Source organism: Lagopus leucura, unplaced genomic scaffold (assembly GCF_019238085.1).
Source record: "Lagopus leucura isolate 7727_CA_CO unplaced genomic scaffold, USGS_WTPT01 Super-Scaffold_100008, whole genome shotgun sequence".
NCBI lineage: Eukaryota > Metazoa > Chordata > Aves > Galliformes > Phasianidae > Lagopus > Lagopus leucura.
Genome location: NW_024962265.1, coordinates 9,151,030 through 9,173,026, shown reverse-complemented (window position 1 = coordinate 9,173,026; position 21,997 = coordinate 9,151,030). Strand labels below are relative to the sequence as shown.

General features: G+C 38.5%; 1 protein-coding gene across 4 annotated transcripts in view; it reads right to left on the bottom strand.

Moving 5' to 3' along the window:
• The window catches only part of CACNA2D1 (calcium voltage-gated channel auxiliary subunit alpha2delta 1), a 356,843-nt gene that overhangs the window by 271,689 nt on the left and 63,157 nt on the right, over positions 1-21,997 (bottom strand). For all 4 annotated transcript variants that reach the window (XM_042872959.1, XM_042872960.1, XM_042872961.1 and 1 more), the window contains exon 3: positions 12,824-12,940. In XM_042872959.1, coding sequence (XP_042728893.1) covers positions 12,824-12,940 — 117 coding nt within the window. The remainder of the gene's footprint in view (positions 1-12,823; positions 12,941-21,997) is intronic.

Genomic DNA, 21,997 nt, shown 5'->3' with positions numbered 1-21,997 from the left:
CTTCTGTATTATCCTCTCTTTTGGTTACACAAATCTTCCATTCCCCGTACACTGGCTCAGCAATGGTTGAATGGAGGAATAACAAAGGAAGAATAATGTAATTCCATTCAATCCAGCTTGTGATTAATTAAGAGTCCTCAGATTGAAGACACATTTGATGCCACATTGCTAATTTTCTGGACAGCAATTAGAGATATAGAATCTTATTCCAATACTAAAAAAAAAGACAAAGTTACAAAAAAAAAAATAGCAGTAAGTCTCTCTTCCTCACAACATTAGGAACAGACATGTGAACACTTGCAGAGAGACCACTGGGGAGCACTTTCACCTTCATGTGAGAAGTTAAATCTATATATATGGTAAATCTGGTGCCTTTAGGAATCTAACTGAAAAACAGTAATTTGTATTCTCTAAGCAGATACATGAAAGGAAGTGAAAAATGTTTCTGGACAGACACTGGACTTTGAAGAAACTGTGATTTCATCACATTAACACATCATAAAATCATTGTTTCTTGAGGCTTGCCAATCAAAGGGGAACTTTTAATTCACCAAAAAGATTAACTTAAAAAAACAAGTGATGCACCTCAGCCTCTAGTGTTTTATTTGGGTTTTTTACAGGTGAAGTTTACATTTGTTTATCAGCAGATTCATAACTGGATCACAGAAAGTTACAAGCTGCAATTTAGGCCTTCAAAAAATAGCGCAAAACAATACATTATGCTGCTTCCATTCAGCTGATCCCACTTTCCGAGCTTTTCCACAGAGGCTTATGATGTGAGGAAAGTGCTGAGTTTCTGGGGAAATATGCCTTCTGTATTGTGCATAAAAGGCCAACGTAGCATAGAAAGTTGACAGGAACTGCCCGTAAGGAACGTGCTAGCATAGGAATTCCATTAGAAAGCACAAGAGGTGAAATAAAGGTAGCAAGTGGACACCTTAGAATTGTAAAGAAAAATCTATCAAACAAAGATGCCAAGAGAATGTATTACCTGAGTCTGCATTATATTGCCAAGAAGACAGGAATATGGTATTTCTTCTTAACTAGACCTACAGTAACTCATTTCAGAGGATTCAAGCCCTGATGATCTGACTTCTTTAAAGCTTGTCTGGAAAAGCCCCAGATTTACCTGCATTCTTTCTCACAGCTTCCAATTAGCCACACTCCTGAAATACCAGCACAGAAAATGCTACCAAAATGCTTGAGGAAAACTCAAATGTATCTGGAAGCAATCCATTACACTACTGAATTCAAACTTTTATTCAGCCATACATTGCATTTCGGTATACTTTAAGTGTTTAAAAAGCATTATAATCACATTATAGATGGATCACCTAGCACTCAGAAAACAAAATGCTGAACTTAGAGGGAGAAAAAATTTGATTGTTTGAAAGGAAAGACAATTTGACTACTCGTTGTTGTACATTAGGTAATGCAATTATACCAATGTGTGGGGTTTTGTTCTTTGCAACATTCGAAAACAAGGGAACAGAGCTCTATGATAGGCTTAAAAATCAGAATCTGATGTCCTTTTCACAATTTAATGGGTTCTCACTGCAGAAAGAGTGCTACTGAAGTTGAGAGCTAGTCAGATTTGTGTACAGATTTCATTAGTCAAATCAGGTATTTTTAAATTTAATTCTACTCAGGTTCCACAGTGACAATGTATTGTGTTCAGCTACATCTTACTAAAATTCAACCAAGAAAAAGGAAAAAAAAAATCTGAAAATGACAGTTTCATTCCTGCAATGTATTCATTAGGGAAATGAAATAACTGTAACTATGCTCTTCTTTCAAATAGTAAAGTTTATGGTTTTGCTCTTTTAAATTAAGAAACAAATGTCAGAGTGGTAGTGATCTTTCGTTGATTTTTTCTTCTTGACAATTGTGTGCTTGAGAACTTGTTGTTACACACATCTGAGACTTTTGCCGCTATCTTCTGATCTTAGGCCTGTGTGTGAAAGGACTATGTTTAAAGTTAGAAGAGAAATGAGGGAAAATGTGCTGGAAGATGAATAACCTGTTATCAGTCATACTCTAGAGGATTACTAGAAGACCCTTGCGCATGGTATCTAAGGTTCTTCTGTTCCAAATACGTACATAAAATGATTAATGGGATGGAAGTATCTGCTCTAGAACAGTTATTCATTATCTGTAAAACAGCTTTTCGAAGAGATACTTGAAGAGTCAGGACTCCTTTTGGAAGACACAAAGGCTGACAGCAGATTTGGCTGAGGTTATCTACTAAACGCCAAAAGCGTCATATAACAAATCTGGCAATAGTGGACTAGGCAGCACTTGCTGAAACCAGTCAGAGATCAATTTAGAGCAGATAGGAGAAAACACTTTTTTACCCAATAAATAGTAAGCTCTTGGAATGACTTACTGCAGAACGTAGCAAAAGCAGGTAGTACAGGCAAGTTTCTGAATAAGCTTACCAACAGATACTGAAGGGAACAAGCAGAAATGTGTTCTTTAAAATTTCTAATTCAAATACTGTAAGTAGTAGATTACACACATAGACAAAACAAGGCTTGCATGCTCTGCCTACCCAGCAACTTCCCACATCAGTGTCAGGACAGAAGACTGACTATGTAGGCTACCTTGACCCATGGCACTCCGTGTGCTGTTATCCCATAAGCTAACCCCTGGCTTTATTATCACTCCAAATAGAAAACTGAAATCTTACTGCTTTGCTAGGGGAACAACTTTTCTGTGGGCCTTCTAACTATTGATAAATGTAACTTCCAGGTTTAAATAGCAGGAGACCGGTATGACTCAATGTAATGAATAAATTCAATCAGTTCTTTCATACACTTCATCTGTACCAAGTATCACCAACTCATTTCAATACCTGTAGTTTTTCCTGTCCACATACATACTACTAAGGAAAAACAAGTGATGAGAAAAACATGAAAACACAGAAAACAAAGGGCACGTCAGGAACTCCTACTGTTCTTGATAAAATCTGTCTTGCCCTGAAAGGTCTTTTATTTCCAACATTACGTACTGATTTTCAGGGCAAAAGTTGCTATGAGATCAGGACATTGAAATTTTTAGCCTGAAGACCCAAAAGTCCTTGATGATTTTGCACATAACCATCAGGCAGAGTTCCATTCACCTTCATTTGTGTTTTTAATCTGTCCTCTGAAATGCAAATGAAACTGAATTACTCTCAAATGTTTTGAGAATATATTAAAACTCTAAAATCCTTATAGAAAGTGCCACAACTCAAAGAGAACTTGTCATATTTAAGTTCTGTAGGGTTTTTTTTGTTTGTTTGTTTTTTAAGATGGGAATTAAAAATCTCTAAAATACATTCCTCATCATTTGGAATATTTATCCATGGGACTGGATGGGCTACACCCTCGGGTGCTGAGGGAGCTGGCGGGTGTGATTGCCGAGCCACTCTTGGCCATCTATCAGCACACCTGGTTAACTGGTGAGGTCCCAGAGGATTGGAGGCTTGCTGATGTGACTCCCATCTTCAAGAAGGGCCGTAAGGAGGATCCGGGGAACTATAGGCCTGTTAGCCTGACCTCAGTACTGGGGAAAGTCATGGAGCAAATCATCTTGGGTGAGATCACACAGCACGTGCATGGTGTCCAGGGGATCAGGCCCATCCAGCACGGGTTCATGAAAGGCAGGTCATGCTTGACCAACCTCATCTTCTTCTATTGACTGGGTGACCGGACTGGTAGATGGGGGAAAGGCTGTTGATGTAGTCTACCTAGACTTCAGCAAAACCTTTGACATAGTCTCCCACAGGCTTCTTCTGGGGAAACTGGCTGCCCATGGCCTGGACAGGTATACAATCCTTTGGGTAAGGAACTGGCTACAGGGCCGTGACCAACGGGTAGTTGTTAATGGAGCTAAGTCCATCTGGCAACCTGTTTCAAGTGGTGTCCCCCAGGGGTCGGTACTGGGGCCCATCTTGTTTAATGTCTTTATTGATGACCTAGATGAGGGGATTGAGTGTACCCTCAGTAAGTTTGCAGATGACACTAAGCTGGGAGGTGGTGTTGATCTGCCTGAGGGTAGGGCGGCCCTTCAGGGGGATTTAGGCTGGATCGCTGGGCTGAGGTGAATGGAGTGAAGTTCAACTTCTTTATTTTGGGGAGATTTTGGGGAGATTATCTAAATAGAACTCCTCAGATCAAGAAATAAACAAGTACAGTTGTCTCTGTCTATCAGGCAGAAGCAAACAAAATGAAAACAGAAATATCTTAACAATGTAATGTTTTCAGCCTGGTGGGTAGCAAAACTCCATCACAATTGCTCTCACTTCCCCTCCTTGAAGGAAGGTAGAGAGAAAGCACAATGGAAAAGGGGCTTGGGGGTTAAGATACAGATGTATTAATGTCATAATAACCATTATAATAACCATTAATGTCATAGGCAAAACATACTCAATATATGGATATTAATGTAATTTACTTCCTATCATTAACAGGCAAGAGCAGCAAGGAACTAAAAGCAAACTAAAATAAAACCCTTCTACCCATCCACTCTCTTCCACATCTTCCACCTGAGCAGCACAGCAACATGGGGGCTGTGGTCAGTCCGTAATACTTGATCTCTGCTGTTCCCTCAAGGTCACTCTCTGCCCCTGTTCCAGTGTGGAGTCCTTCCCACAGAATGCTGTCCTTCCTGAACTCACCCCATGTGGGTTTCCCCACAGGCCACAGCTCTCACATACCATATAGCAGAAGCCCACCATTCAGGCACTGCTCCAGCACTGTCCCCTCAGGCAGCAACTCCCCCGGCCCTCCTGACCCACCACAGGGTCCTCTTCATAGACTGCAGCTTCAACCCAGGGCCGCTCCTGCAGGGGTATCCATGGGCTGTACATCCTTCAAGCCACAGCCACTGCTGCACTGTGGACTCCTCCATGACTGCACATGGAGATCAGCTCCACACTGTACCCATGGGCTGCAGGGGGCAGCCCGCTCTACCACATGCCTGTCTTGGGCTGCAGGGAGCTTCTACTCTGTGCCTGGAACACCTACTGCACTCTCCTTGGGGGCCGAAGGGCTGCTTCTCTCTTGTTTCTCACTTCTGTCTCCCAGCTGCTGCGTGCACAGCAGTTTTGCCTTCCTTAAACCTGCTCTCCCATTGACACATTCAGCATTGCTCAGGGCTCAGCTCTGGCAGCAGCAAGTCCCTTTTGGAGCTGGCTCTGATCTGACATGGGGCAGTACTGAACTCTGCTCACTGAGGCCACCCCAACAGCCAAAACCTTGCCACAAAAGCCCAGTGCAAAGCAGAAGCTGCCTGAGGGTAAGCTTCAGCTAAGCAGGGTAGCAATACCCTGGAGGCAAAAGCTGGGATAAATCCAGGAAGAGAAAGAACAAATGTTTGGATTGCATTCTTTCGCTTTAAAACTGAGTTTCTGAAGCTGAAAAAGTAGCGAAGCAAAAGGAAATCTGAAGAACTCTGAAGCAGTTTTACCTTTTCACTGCTGCTAAGCCAACTCCTCCCCTCAGCTCAGGCTAAAGCACAGTGTAGTGGAGCTAAGCACCTGCAGAATATCTTTCTCAAATGAAATTTGAGTATCCATAAATCTAGATAAAGAAACTCAATGTAACACACAAACACACACACAAGAATTCCCAACAGAGTTTGAATAACAGCAACAACATAACCTCTGGCAAATTAGCCATGGACATTTATTTTATTTTATAAGGGAATTAGCTAAATGAATAAATGAAGCAGACTGAATAGAAAAGAAATGCTGCAGCAATCATCACTCCTGTTTTCCCCACGTACCTAATGGGAAAGCAACAAAGAAACTACGGTATCAGTAACCATCTACTGTGTAGGGAGAAAGAAGTTAAAATGTGAAGGTGAACACACAATAATACGATTAGTTGCAAGCTCTTTTTATCTTTCGTTATTTCAGTCACTCTTAAAACTCTAGCTGCAATACAGTGCTAGCAGGACAGAGATTCAGCAGGTGTCTCTCTAAGCTAGCGTACTAGATACCACTTCAGCATTCTATACTGTTCTGGTCTACAAAAATTAAAACAATGACTCATGCATATCTATGGGAAGTGGGAGGGATGACCCCTCTATATCTGTCAACAGGAATACTAGATATGCAGCAGCCAGAGCAACTAAACCATGGAAAGTAAAAGCACTGAAACAGGCAATATCTGTAAGAACTTCCATCGCAAGCCTTTTGATTTATTTTTCCAGACTTTTATGATGCCTTGCAAGCTATGTGAGTTATGTGAATCTATCCTCTGAGGCATAATGTTGTATCTATAGAACGTGGATTTCAGTTAATAAAACAAGACTCAAGGCAAGATAAGTAAAAACAAATTCATATATCTGACAAGTGGACAAGCTGACAAATGTTTGACTTCATAAGTGTCACATATCACTAGCTGTCATTCCAAACCATAATTTTTTCTGCTTCAGCAAGTACAACTGACTTTCAAAATAGATTACATTAACATCTGGAGATTTAAGTAAGGTTGATACAGGCTAACTGACTCAGTAAAAGTCCAGAAAAGCCTTTTTCCCTGGTGTGAAAATTTTCCAGGCAAAGCCAGTTTTAAAAGAACCGCAGTACCAGTTTTAAAACTCACATGCAAAGCTTCTGTCATGTCTGCAGCTGCAATTTCTATTATTTGGAGCAGCTCTAGTCATGAACTGAAATCTAGACATAATACTGCAAAAAGGAGATGACAGTGTCGTTTCTGAATACTCGCATGAAGTATTCAGAAATAAAGTTTAGACATTTCCCATCTTGGTGAATTACTTGGCGTACACAGAATTGTTGGAGATATAAAAAGTAAACTTATAAATAGAGCTAGAGTCCTGACTCTGTAATCCTACTGAAGAAATATCTAATAAAAAAAAAACACAAAAAAAGAACGGAAAAAATCCCAATCCTTTTTAAAGTGACAGCTACTCTGCACAATTGTCTCAAAACACGTTACAAATGCTTATTTAAGCATTTGTATTGGGAGATACTCAAGCCTTATTTCAGATGGGCAGGAAAATATGAAGGATCTAGATACACTTTAACAGCTATGTTCAAATGATATCTAAAGTAAACTCCTCATTTCCTGCCATAGTGCTGCACCTTGGACATGTCCCAATGTCACACACAGGGAACCTGTCTCCTAGCTCACAATCTGTGCCTCAGTTTCCATGGAAACTCACTTTGCTTAGTTTTCAGAAGAAACTAAGGCATAAAGGCTAGAATGAAGATATCTGATTGCTATGTCTAAAGAAATTTGGAGAATAAAGTGCTTCCTGCCTTGTATCAGGAAATAATGTTGCCAGCAAGAGCAGAGAAGTGATCATCCCTCTATATTCACCACTGGTGAGGCTGTACCTTGAGTACTGTGTTCAGTTATAAGACCCTCTCTACGAGAAGGACATTAACGCCCTAGATTGTGTTCAGGGAAGGACAATGAAGCTGATGGGGGGTCTGGAGCACAAGTCTTATGGGAAGCGGCTGAGGAAACTGGATTTATTTAATCTGGAGAATAGGAGGCTCAGGGGAGGCCTTATCACTCTGTGTAACTACCTGAAGGGAAGCTGTGGCAAGGTGGGGGTCAGCCTCTTCTCCCATGTAACTAATGACAGGGCTAGAAGGAATGGCCTCAAGTTGTGCCAGGAGAGATTCAGGCTGGACATTAGTAAATACTTCTGAAGAGTGGTCAGGCACTGGAAGGGGATGCCCAGGGAGGTGGCGGAGTCACCATCCCTGTAGGTGTTCAAGAATTGTTTAGATATTTTACTCAGGGACACGGTTTAGTGGGAAATATTGGTGACAGGTGGATGGTTGGAAGTTTTTTCCAACCTCAGTGATTCTATGATTCTTTGAAACAGGAAATAGGACATTTTAATGTTGTTTCTAAAATTTTATGCAGATCAAGCTTGCAAATGCTGTTTGTAGCTATTCTTTTATTATTATTTTCTCTCTTAATTTTGACTGTTACTTATAATATCTAAACTCTCTTCAGATGAAAAAATAACAACAAAAATTTTCCTTTAATAGAAGATCAGAGATGCTCCTCAGTACCTAACTAGTAATAGGCTATTCAGTTGGGCAAAAGAAGGCTAAGGGTTGCAAAAACACACTGCACCTTAGGTGTAGCCCACAGCATTGGGTCAAACATCACTTTAAGCTAAGTTTTTTAAGTTTCATTTGCCACAGTGAAAAGGATAAGTGAGAAACAAAATCCCAAAACAGCCTTTTGGAAAACACTTATTTCAAATATACTCTTTTATAAAGTAATTTATATTCAAATTAAAAAAAAAAAAAAAAAAAAAAAAAAACAATTTGTAAATCATGACATAAAAGTCAGGATCTTTACAATTTTTTTCTGCATCAGAAATAAAGAGATGCATAATGAGTCAATCCTGTAATTGTGTGTTAAGTAGGTTTTAAATGTCTGTGGGAAAATATTTCTTACTCCTTAAACCAAATTTTATAAATTAACAAGTCATGCACTCTTTTCAGTATTTCTAACAATACTCACAAAATACTTACTATGCATCCCCCTTCTTGCATTTTCATCCTAAGTTTTTCTTCTGTGGTTCACAGTTTCTAGTAACCACCACCTAGCAAATACCTCTGAGTTAACATCAGGGTTTCCTCTATTCTCTTTGTCCACTACATACCTATTTCAATCACCTTTGAAGCTGCTCCCAAGCATAAATTAACATGGAAGAACAATATAATTTCATTCTTTACAGAATTAACATGTCACCATTGTCCAAATTTTTCTTATTTTCTCATATGGAAACAGATACGACATCACAAAGCTTTTCTAACTTAATCAAGCCTTTCTGTGTAAGGCACAGTAATTCTGCCTTTCACAGAGAGTTATTGAGCACAATGGTACATGAAAACAGGAATAATTTAGTATGCAAATGTTATTTTTTATTTAAAGGTGCTCTTGCAACTTAAGGGAAGCCAACGTATTATTAGAAAAGTCATTTACTTGCTTATTATAACTTTGCACGAGCATTGTTTGTGTAGCACGCCTAGGGAAGATCGTGGCACCCCTGGGATATACTTGTGTCTGAACAATGACACCGCTGATAACCTTCACTGGCACCTTTCTCATCGCATTACTGGAGGATGTATGATCCTCTTCCATCAAGCTCTTTTTGGGATTCAGGTCTTAATTAACACTTTGAGTCATGTTAGCCCCAACGGTAAAACCCTCTGCGCAGTCATTAGTAACAGTTCCATTCAACTCCACTCCTGATTTCACAGAAAATGTGACCCTGGAGATTTAAGATAACTCAAATTTCAGATAAATGATTCAGCTTCAGACAAAGTTTACAAAATACATGCATAAAGGTAGACCTTGAAAAAAAGAAGAAAAACACATACGGAAGGTGAAGAAATTCTTTTAATAGACACTATTGGCTCAGATTCAGGAAATAGCAAACAAGCTTCACGTGTATAAAAACCTTCCTAAAAATAGGAAGGTTTAGAAATCAGGAGTCACTGAAAGCTCTGATATAAATCCGGGATAACTGCAAATAGAAAAGCCAGTACAAATAACTGAGCCGTAAGGAGCTCTTAAGGTGATAGCACAAGGGAAACCAGCATAAAATGCTCTAGAATTAAAAATAATGTAGAATACGAGTCAGCAAAGAAATCTGCCTAGGGCTGAGATTAATAAAAGGGTATTTCTCCCCTTAAGTAATGTTTTTTAGGCTTTTTCTTTTTTTAAATTTTAAATTGGACTAAGTCCCTAGGTACATGCATATGCATAAGAAATGCATTTTTTAAAGAAACAATAACAGAATTCCTCAGAACAACTAACCTTGATAATGGTTGAGAAGAATATCTGAATCAGAAATCAGAAGTTAAATTAAACAGTGAAATTAGTATTGAAAGGATTGATCAACACTGACACAGCCTTATTAATTCTGAGATATAAAGCTCATTTCTAAATCAATGATTGATTGAACATAGCCGGAAAGCTGATCTGAAGCAAAAGACTTTGTCAATTTTATTTTTGAATGCACATAAATATTTAAATTACAAACAAACAGCAGCAACAAAAATAAAATGGAGAGAGGGAAGTCTATGAAAGCGCATGAGATTACCACGTAGATATATATATAGACAGAATTAGAACATAAAAGTAAACAAAATTCACAGAACCTTGTGCCAAAGCAAATACTGGAAATCTGATAACATTTGCAAGTCAACTCAGTCCTTCTTGAACAAAAGTAAAGTTTCAGCAGGCCATTTCAAGCAGTTTGCTGCAAAAAGTATTTCAAATGTATGTTGCAATCATGTAATTAATGTTTGCAAATTCTGGTGGTTCGCAGTCAAAAAAAAAAATCCAAAATTGTAGAGGTTATCTCCACAGCACTGATTAGAATTTAAAGAACGGCAAAGCAAATGCAGTTCTGGGAAGTACGAGAGAGCTAAGATACTGCCATCATTTGAGGGTGAATTTCACCGTGCACTGATACAGATGCCAAGCCAAATTCTTGCTGTTATGCACAGAACCACTGTGTACATCCTGAAATGATGGCATGTAGTTAAAAATAGTAAGTGCTGTACATTTGTTGCAGCACTGGCAGTAATGCCAGCCTCAAGCATTAAAGACATTGTGAGTCACATCCTCCAAACTAATAAAATTGGTTTTAAACTCGTAAGTCTTTAGCCGCTAGTGCATCTGAAGGACTTTCATTTGCCTTTGGGTTGTATTGGCTTAATTGTTTAAAATTATCTGAGAAGTCCTAAAAAACTTTTTTTGAAAAAGAAAAAAGATATAAAAGTGGTCTGAAGGAGGTTCTTTCCCTAATTTAATCTTCTTTTACTTCAAGGAACTGAATCATATTGCCCTCTTCAAAGAGTGATCGAGCAGTTGCCTAACATGAAGTTGGATGCCCTTCACCTAGATTCAGAGAAGAACTGTTCTAGAATCTTTTCTAAAGTAAACATGATATACTTATCTGATTTTCTCAGGGCTTTATGATCACAACGTCACACATACACAAAAATCCCTACAAGAATCCTGAACCTGAGGAAAACAGTAAGAGTTGGCTGTGATAACTTCAACAAAACAGACTTATATGAATTCATGGAAAATAACAGAAAAAAAAAAAAGAAAAAAAAAAAAAAGGTGTATTTTGCAGTAATAATACAAAGTCCATAGAATACATAGACTACATAAACACATGCCTACTGAGTTAGGAAAGGAAAGCAAAGAAAAATATTATTGGCATTTTACATCTATTTGACTGAAGCAGAGAAGTTTTACCAGATAACGCTGGTTTACATTACGTGTTAGGGAAGCTATGGGAAATGGAAGAATAAACTTCTGTTAAGCAGAAAACGCATACCTTCTGTGGTACCTAAGCACAAAGAACTGATTAAGCGAATGACCTCTCATTTCTCTCATTTCCACAAGAAGTTTAGCCCCCAGCATAGTATGCAGCAGCAGTTTCACTTGCAGACTGATTCTCCAGTTGAGTCAAACTGTACTGATAAAAGGGCTGCTAGGATGGAACTCATTTCTCCTGGCTTTACACCTGCAGCATAGGCATATATATCCAGACACCTCTGATAAAGAAAGAGAGAAGTCCATATTTCTGGCTGTAGTTCATCCCATTTTAAAGGCATACTGAGAATGTGTCAGGTCAATCCTGACTGAGAAGTGCCTACTTTATTCTGCTGAATGAAAGGGGAGATTTGGACAACCGGCGGAGTTCTAAAATCTACATCTACAGTACAGATGTATAAAGTTAGGCAAATTAATCCTTCTTTCTTCTCACTTTCACTTTAAATGACACATCTGAACTCATCTGCAAGTCAAAGTAGATATGCAGTTCCTCAGGGAATCCCAACCTGTTATTCCATCCAAGCCTGTTCCTGATAGCTCTGCTCTATAAAAAGCATGTTTATGAATTCATCCAGATCCCCCATGAATGTTTGTTCACTATCTTCTGAAAATGAAACTAAACTTTTTTAGGATTCATATTTTTGTGAGTATGAGTTAAAACAAAAGCATACCCAAGATTGGTGCCTTCCACAATAGAACAGAAAGAGACTACTGACAAAAGCCCTTTCAAGAAGTAGCTGCAGTGTATTCAAATAATAAAGAATCAAGAGATTACTAAACAGCACAGTCTTCACACTGGCAGTTCAGGATTAACTTTGCTAGTACATGATTGAAATACAGATAAAATTATCAAGTCAGAAGAATAAGTCTGAATATAAATCCTATTCACACACGGCTACATTTGTTGAAGGAGAATTAGTTGCTACTACCAAGAAAGAGCGGTGAACTAAAAAGGTGAAGAGACCAAATATGAACAGATTTATTTAGCAATAATACCAAAATTAACATTATAACTTCAATAACACAGCTGTATTTAAATGTCTTAAGAAAAAGGTTGTTTCCTCAAGATCATGACTGACTGTAAATTACAGTGATCATAAACATTCACATGCATCACTTAGAGGAATATTTTCCAGTCTCTTTATGGCTTGATTTGTTACTTGGACATGGTTCCTCATCTGTCAGTCAATATTATAAGCATCTGCACTATGCCAACTAACTGATGAGTTCATTTTTTTACCACGAAGTCATGAGCTCTTTTTACATGTCATGTTCTGTATATATCAGGCTGACACTGCCCATAACCATACAGGCAGGAAAATAAACAACAAAAGCATGATTCAAAAATACACACATATATACATACACACATATATATGTATATGTATTATACATAGATTATTACACACACATACACACACACACACATATATATATATATGTATTTTAATGGTAAATAGAAAATGTAACCAATTAGTACTCACCACCAAAGCCTTAGATCTGTTGCTCAGCAGTTTTTCAATGTCTCTGGCTGCAATTTCCACTAGCTGACGAGGATTGTTGGCTTCCACAGTATACAAATCTTTGTTTTTCAAATATATCTGCAAGGGTAAAAAACAGAAATAAATAAACATGGCAAACAACATTCAAAATAAGAAAACTGATTTGACACAACAGCCATCATTAAGTAAGTCCTCTGTTTTTAATCAAGATCTTCAGAATGATAAAAGGAAAATTCCAGCACGCTTTGCGAAAGAAAAACTTCAACTTTTTGTTTAAAAGGCATAAGGTGCTACTAAAAATCATCAAAACTGACTGATTCTGGTGACTGAATATTCAACTTGTAAATGCTCAAGGACTGATATTTCTATAGAGGACTAAGAGAAAAGTAAAACAGATCCCTTAAAGATGATTGAATCTGAAACCAAATAATTACTACTGAATTTAATTATTCCTTGAATGCTGAACAACAAACATATTGTTTGAAGTAAATAATTTAAATTATGATAATGTAATCAATTTAGTCCCTTATCTATTTATTCATGTTATAGTATTAGTTTTCATGAGGAAAGGAGAGGAAGAAGAAGAAAAAAATAAGAGAAATAGGAAAAAAGAAGGAGGAAATGGAGAAAAAAATGAAGGGGAAAAAAAAGTGGGAAAGAAATTGTAATTGTGTTTCTTTTGTGTCGTGAAGAAAGGATATTTCTGAGGACCCATTAAATGTTTACAAAGCAGAACACATATAAAGAGGGTAATTTAATTTGTTAAACAAGGCTGCTGTAATGAAATGCATCTAACCACAAGAAGTAAAGAAGGAAAAACAGAAAAACACATTTCCCCCTGTCTTTTATGTCCTACTAGAACTGTATAAAGAAAAATATACTAATTGGCAAAAGAAGAAAAAAAAAAAAAAAAGCAGATACTTTATGGGCAAATAGGGAGAACTAACTAAGGCAACCAACAGATGGCCTGAGTTTACTCAAGCACTCCACCTCTCTGAAACACTGCCTGAGGGCTGTGCTGTCTCCTGGGAGGCAGTGCCAGGCACACACAGGAGCAGGTCCAGCACTAATGGCTGGCTGAGATCCAGCACAAGAACCAACAAACTGCACACAGGCTGAGCCTACCAGCCCTGACAGTTTTCTCAGGTTAAAGCTATGGAGACACAAAAGAGACTCACCAATATCTGTCTCTCTCTGATGCATGTAGCTGATAGGCATTGATCGCAAGCAAATGTCTAACAGTTGCAGTTACATCTCCAAGTTTATATCAGGCATGTCTCATAAGCTGCCATAGGTTTCTATCACTTTTGAATTTCACATTGATGTAGAGGTTTGGGGAGGTTTGTTCATTTGGCTTCTTTTGTCTGTGGGTAGTTCTGTAGGTTTTTTTCTTTTTTTTTTTTTTCTTTTTTTTCCCCTTTTTTTTCCCCTTTTTTTTCTTTTTTTTTTCCAGAAATACAGTCTTTGCACCAGTAATTAAGTATCTGAAATAGGCTTTAATTCTTGGTATAGTAGTATCAATGCATCCTAAGCAGAAAAGCTGTTACAAAAGAAAATCTTTCTAATGAACTTAGATTATAGTTGAATACTTTTGCAGTGCTTGGATTTTCAAAATCGCCACAAAAATTTTATCTCAGGTGCACCCCAAAATTGTTTATTTATTTTAAATGATTTTTATAGTTTATTTTCAATTTTAAAATATCCAAAAAAATTATCCTACAGCAGAACACTACATAATTTCTTACATTTTTTCTGAAACACACCAAGTTCACGCAGTCAGCCAGAATTAAATTGACTGCTGTGAATGTAGGGACCCAATGCTTCTCCAGGCAAAGCAAGATTTGTAATCAGTTTTATAGGTCCAGGTGGTCTGAATCAGGAGTGGAGAAGCATCTAAATTGGAGTGACCATCAAGTGTGGCAAAGGTTCTTTAAACTTCATTTGTTACTGTGTACATCTGCATCACTTTCCTTGGTGTCTCTTTTTCCAGCTGTTTTCATGCAATTGCTTCTTATGTGTGATTCAAAAGAGTAAGAAAATTTAAATACAGTCCCTTTTTCATTTGTGAGTTTCAATTAGGCAAAACATATTAAAATTCAGAGGGAGTGGTGATGCACTGTAAAAATGCCATTTCATTGTAGTTGAGTTTTTCTCTGAATATTTTAAACAAACATTAAGAAGGTCACAAACAAATAAAATGTAAAGGCATACTCAAGTATGTGCTCAAGAGGTGCAATTTGTGACGGTAGAGATGAATTTGAGAATGCACAGGCAAATAATAATTAACTGGAATTAATCTTTCAGTACAAAATTACAGTAAGCCATACTGGTCACTGTTTGAAAACCCAGGAAAGGAAAATTTTCCTAGGTAGGAAAATGTCAATTTTCATCCCTATATTCAATTTATAGGTTGGTTGTTAGAGGGATGTTCTTTACTACAAGACTGGTGAGATGCTGGGACAGGCTGCCCAGAGAGGTTGTGGATACCCAGTCCCTGGAGGTGTTCAAGGCCAGGTTGAATAGAGCCCTGGGCAGCCTGGTCTAGTATTAAATGGGGAGGGTGATGGCCCTGCCTGTGGCGGGGAGTTGGAACTTGATAATCCTTGAGGTTCCTTCCAACCCAGGCCATTCTGTGATTCTGATTCTAATAGCAAATATAACCCTTTAAATCCCAATTTGAAGACATTCAAAATTTTCATCCACCCTGCTCCTATAGGGAATCTGTCCTCAGCACTCCCATTCTGAGTAGCCTGAAAGCTGCAGACTATCCAGGAGCAGTCTAGTCTATTTTATCTATGAATAAAAGGAACTTTTTGTTTTCTTTCAGCACCAGCTATAAGGATAGTTCAAAATCCTGAATCATATAGCAAGAAGACAACGGCCACACACAGCAGGAGTCCTCCCTCCTCGTACTTCAGCTTAAAGCATTTGTAACAGGCACTGTGGGTCCTGCCATTGGGAGAACCCAGATCCAATGTTAGCTTCAGAAATTATCACACGTAAGTAATCTTACAATGTTTATAACTAAAAAACACTCTCTGTATTCAACTTACCCATCTCCCATCAAAAAATAAAAAAATTAAAAAATAAAAAAATTTCTGACTCTTCTCTTTGCATTACACCATGTCACAGGACCTGTCTTCCATTTTTACCGCTGGCAGTAGATTTGTCCCACAAACTTTTAAAAAAAAGGCATCAATAATAACACAGGATTTAACACACTTCTTTATTTTCCCAAAGCATGAGACCTATCTAAACTGTCAAGGAACAGTGAAAAAAATATTCACCAATTATTTAAGAGAGGTGTACATAATTTATTTGTTGCCTGCTCCCCTTTTCTGTAATTCAACTCTAGCACTGCAGCAGTTCAGAGTAGTAGCACACAGGGAAATTACACATGCTTCAGAGTGTAGCACCTTGTAAGAAACTTTTCATTCTCAAAGCCTCCTACCTTGCAGTCAAACACAATTAGTAAAAGCTCATCTCAAATAGCCATGAAGGGTCTTATCAGCAAAGGTGTGCTCATTTGCCTTTCAAATTGCAATTTGGCAGGCTCCGTGGCTTGTTAAGAAGAGCTAATTTGAACACAATTTATTAAATTGCTTTGACCATGTGAATGTGAATTTCTGTTGGCTTTTACATCTTTAGCACTTTAATCACTAATGTTCTCCTAAAAGCTCTCTAAATTGTCAATAAAGTCCTACCATCTCACACAGAATAATGCCTCACTGCATGACTAAGTAAAATCTATAAGGTCATAGCACAAAAAAATAATTTGTCTCTTAAGTCAATAGCCACAGACTCTTGCATTCAGGAAAGAATGTATTAAAATTACTTTCTAAATGCTAAGTATTCCTGTTTAATGAACTGCAAGGTTTTAGAAAAGAAAATGGAGGGGGGAGGAGGGTTGGGGGAAATGTTACATTAATAGGAAACAGGACAAGAACAAGGACAACAGCTGAATGTGGTAAAGATGAGAAAAAAACTGCCAATTTCTCAGCAGAACATGCATCTCTCCACTCACTCTTCAAGGACATATTTATAAATCTCTTACAAAGAGACATTCTCCTTGCTTTGTATAAGACTTGCTAGGGAAAGTCAAACATTTCTGCACAAATTGCAAGAATGAAAGATGCACATTCATCGTATGACTCGTGCTATACTGTGGCAGACATTGGCATCTTCTGCAAGGCTGGAATTTTATTTAATGGCCCTCATGCTTTATATTACAGCTAGAAAAGCTAGTTTATCATACAAGATCCTGAGCGTATGAAATTATCTGCGTTTTGGATGGCCAGCAGCCCTGGCATTGTTTGCATAGATTACACAAATAACAAAGAATAATAGTTCATGATGAATAATTCTAAATCACAACAGAATTTCTTTGCCTCTTCTTTTGTTTGTTCTCCCATTGAAGAAACAAAGGAGATTTTTCTTCAGAGGTAACATGGCTGAAGTTTAGGTTGCATATCTGCTAATCTTTGTTCCATCATCAAGTACTTGTATGGATGTAGAAATCATATGATATCAGAGCTTCTGAAGTCCAAACTCAGAATTTCAATTCTTAATCAATAACAATATATCTCTTCCTACCCTGAAACATGTTTTGGAATAGAGACACAGAACACCTCCACCTTATCTGTCTATACAAAGATAAATCTATTGATTTTTTTGCTACTTCAATGCTACCTTCAAGATCTGATTCCTCAGCTAAGCTTGCATGACACTTGGCTAAACGATCAATATCCACAAGGACCATCAAGTCCAAATGCTGACTCCACACGCAACCACCCAAAATTGAAACTCTATGTCTTGGAACTCCGAATTCTTCTTGTACTCCGCCAGGCTTGGTGTTGTGACCTCTGGTGCTTTCCCTGACTCCACGCCCCTCCCCACTCAGCTCCTTGCCATTCCCTTGGGCCCTGTCGCTGTCACAGAGAGCAGAGATCAGCACTCCCCCTCCACTCCCTGTGAGGATCTGCAGGCTGCCATGAGGCCTCCGCTCAGCTCCTCTGCTCTGAACAAGTGACCTCAACTACTCCGTATAAATCTTGTCCTCCGGATCCTTCACCATCTCTCTGCCCAGTTCTGGCTTTTTTCCAGTCATGTATCTTGGTCTGACCTTAGATACACACTGTAGCCTTGTCTCTAACCTATCCCTTGGCCTCATCTCCTTTCAAACCCGACTAGAGGCTCTGAATGAATTTTGGACCTGATTCACTGCTTCTCATGTTTGATCTCTATTATCAGCGGCAAGCTCCCTTAAAACAGCACAGGACTAAAAACTCTCCTCCCTCCCTGACACGGGTGGAAGCTACTCAAAGGAAACACTACCTTAGCATTAACTGCCCAGAATAAGGAGGACCCTTGCACATTTTTTCATGAAGCCATCCAAGATTTACTACCTGTGGCTTAGAAACAGCTACTATAACAATGCATTCAGAACCAGCACCTCTGCAATAGATACCTCATGCACCAGTAACTCCAGATTACTTACTAGCTGTAGCAGAGTACGTCATGAAAACAGAGAAATAGCTTAGGTACAGAGCTGTCATCAAACTAAAAAAATCACTTGTGGTCTTCAGTGCTGGAGAGCTAGATGCAGAAACTCCCGTGTGTTTGGAGGACACTGCAGAGGTAAAGTTCAGTCAACAGGTTTGAGCTAACTTCTGTACTTCAAGCCAGGAGGGCACTCTGCTTTGGGTATCACTCACACCAAAGTTGGTTCTGTGCATTCAGTAATTCTTTGGTAAAATCAGTAAGAATTGGTGAACAACATCTGCTCTTTGCTAACAGTCTAAGATTTATGCAGCTCTCCGATTCTTAGCCTAAGACCAAACAAGCATCCCAAGAAGAAGCAGGCACTTCGGGGGGGGAGGTTTATTCATTCTCACAGTATTTCTGTCTGCTAGACATCTAGACAATAGACGTGACTCAGTCTTCTTGATTGAAGCAACATCCTTGCTTAATGAATCACATTGCAATATTAAATAAAAGTTTAGCTAATGCGATAACTTAAAGAGTTTTGCTAATTCATAAATCCACTCTAAATTGGCCTGTTGCTGAGCTCATTCATCACTCTCCTCATCAGAAACAAAATTGCATAGACTGACTCCAAAAGTATTCCTGCGGAAAAAGGTATTATCAATTATCTCGCTTGAAAGTAAAAAAGTACATTTCTTACTGAAATTTAGAGTAACGTTAAAATTTTCCAAAACAAAAATTTAAACAAATTCTGTTTTTTTTTTTTTTTTTTTTTGTTTTTGTTTGTTTTTTCAGAAAAAAAAAATATTCAACAACTTATTCGATTTTGGCTTCATGAGAGCCATATTAAGTTACATGTCACAATCTCATTTAAGTGAGGAAAGCAGTAAAGGAGACCATCTGACCTCTAAACATATGAAGAAATCAGGGAAGCAGAGAGAGTCAGAGAACAGAAATAGTACTCCAGCCCATCTGAGCGATTGTTCTTGCTAACTTTCTACTAGTGAGGATATTTTCTTTGAGCTCAATTTTTGAGCAGTCATAAGCACCTCTATAATCTGCTCAAAGGGAACAACTGTCTTCTCCCTGCCACATCCTATTTCCAAAGTTACACGTTGTATTTCTAACACAAGCCAGACAATTCTTTTCTGACAAGATGTTTCTTTTCTTTGAATCAGAAGTGATCCACTGTGGAACACACTGAAAAATGTTCCTTCTCAAGTTCTGTATGCACAAATAAATCAGACTGCATACTTTAGATGTGTCTTACTCTCTGCTATATATAATATATAAATAGGATTACAGCTGCTTCCTAGCAACCCACAGATACCTTCATGCTTGAAATTCATGGCAACAACACAAAGGAAAAAAACACCCTGGTAGTTTACTGTATCTTTTTCTTTTGCAGAATCACTTGCCTGATCACTGACTGCTGTAAAGATCTGAGATGACAAGTGACAAGGCAGCTGACACTTTGAAAACCACACCGTATCATAGCAATGGTGTACACATTAGGAAAGAAATTACCACATGGAGTTCATTCTTCAGTAATACATTCAGGTTGAGCTAAATTAGGCAAGATTTTGGAAACGCTTATGCCTCGGTTAGCATCTGATACAGTATAAGTATTGCCAGTGTCAATTGGCTCACTCAGGTGCCTACTCAAAGGAAAGCAGATAATCAGGCATCCTTAACTGGATGGAATCATAGATGCTTTCAATAGTTGAAAATTAAGAACGTAGACTAGAGGATTTTAAAATTAAGAAGTAATTTTCATAATTACTATTTTGTATTTAAGTCTTCATAAAATGTTGTAACACCATAATGGGATGGAAAGCACAGCAGTGACAGCGGGGTAGCAAAGTCCCAGGCTACAGCAAGTGAATGGATAAGCCCCAATGCAACAGTCATCGACAGAGAAACAAAAGAGAAAAACTGCTTACCTTTGGAAAGTCTCAGCTAAGTAGGATTCAGCAAAATACCCTCACCCGCTGCTAATTCTGAAATGAGGTGTGGGAAGGGGTAAATCCTGGCTGCACCCCTCCTGGTCACTCAGGTGTAGTGCATGCACCTGAGCTTCCTTGGGTTGGCGCTGCCTTCCCTCTAGGTGCTCAATCACTGGCTCAAGCTGTGATTTAGCATTTTTGCTGCAAACCTGAACTCAGCTTTGTACTTCTGCTGTTGTACCAATGCCAAAGATGGACTTACAAGTCAAAGAATCATAGAATCATAGAATTGTCTGGGTTGAAAAGGACCACAGTGATCATCTAGTTTCAATACCCCTGCTATGTGCAGGGTCACCAACCACCAGATCAGGCAGCCCAGAGCCATATCCAGCCTGGCCTTGAATGCCTCCAGGGATGGGGCATCCACAACACCCTTGGGCAACCTGTTCCATTGTGTTACCACCCTCTATGTGAAAAACTTCCTCCTAATATCTAACCTAAAACTCCCCTGTCTCAGTTTAAGACCATTCCCCCTTGTCCTATCACTATACACCCCTGCAAACAGCTATTCACCTTCCTGTTTATACTCTCCCTTCAAGTATTGGAAGGCCACAATGAGGTATCCCCAGAGCCTTCTCTTCTCCAAGCTAAACAGTCCCAGTTCCCTCAACTTTTCCTCGGAGGAGAGGTGCTCCAACACTCTGATCATCTTAGTGGCCCTCCTCTGGACCTGCTCCAAGAGCTACACGTCCTTCCTGTGCTGGAAAGTCCTCCCTTAGTTTAAAAAAAAAAGATATAAGATTTTGTTTCTTAGTAATATCAATACAGTGCTAAGTTACAAGACTACATCACTTGATTTCACAGCATTTTTTTTATTTCTTAGCTCAAACATTTAGCTGAGACTGGAGGAGAACCTTTACATCCCAACATGTGTATTGAGCAAAACATAAACCAAGTCATTATTTCATGCAACAGGAAGAAATTGTTTCACCTTTCTTCTGCATTCCTGGCATATTGTGAGGTGGTCCTTTATCTGATTTTTCCAGCTCAGTCATAGGAAATTCTGTCTTACCTCAGCTGCTGTTAATGCTACTTAGCACTTATTCACTCTCTTCCAAGAGTTATTTTCATTCACAGAGTATTAACAGAGTCTATTTTGGTATTTCCTAACCATACAACTTGAAAACTGATTATCTACAAGGTTGCTCTTTTTTGTTTGCTTCCTTTTGTTTTGCTTTAAGGAAAATCTCTTCGCTTCAACATCATCTGAACACGATCACCAAGTGGTACAAGAATAGGACAGTTTTTATTAGTGTTAAATCCGATGGAAATTTGTAAATGAACCAAGAACGATGTTTTGATCAGAGATTATCCAGATCATCAAATAGTAATTAAAACTGTGGTAATACTAGGCTATTTGTTCCCTTGAGTCTGAGCAAGCTTTGTTAATGCAGCCACCTATTGTTAACAACTTACAGCTGATTTTGCTTGCTGGAACTAAAAACTCTTCAAAATGCCAGTTTATTGCTAAGGGAGCAGAGGGAAAGAAGCATCTGCAAATAATAAATGAGGCTCCCTGTATTTTGACAACCTTTTAATTTCCATTTGGATTACAAAGAGAACTTGCAGATGTGTCTTCAAATTTCATAGTCTGCATTTTTAAAAGTGATTTAATTTTACTGACATCTTGACGTTGGTTAGCAATGTGTAAGCTAAACAGAACTTA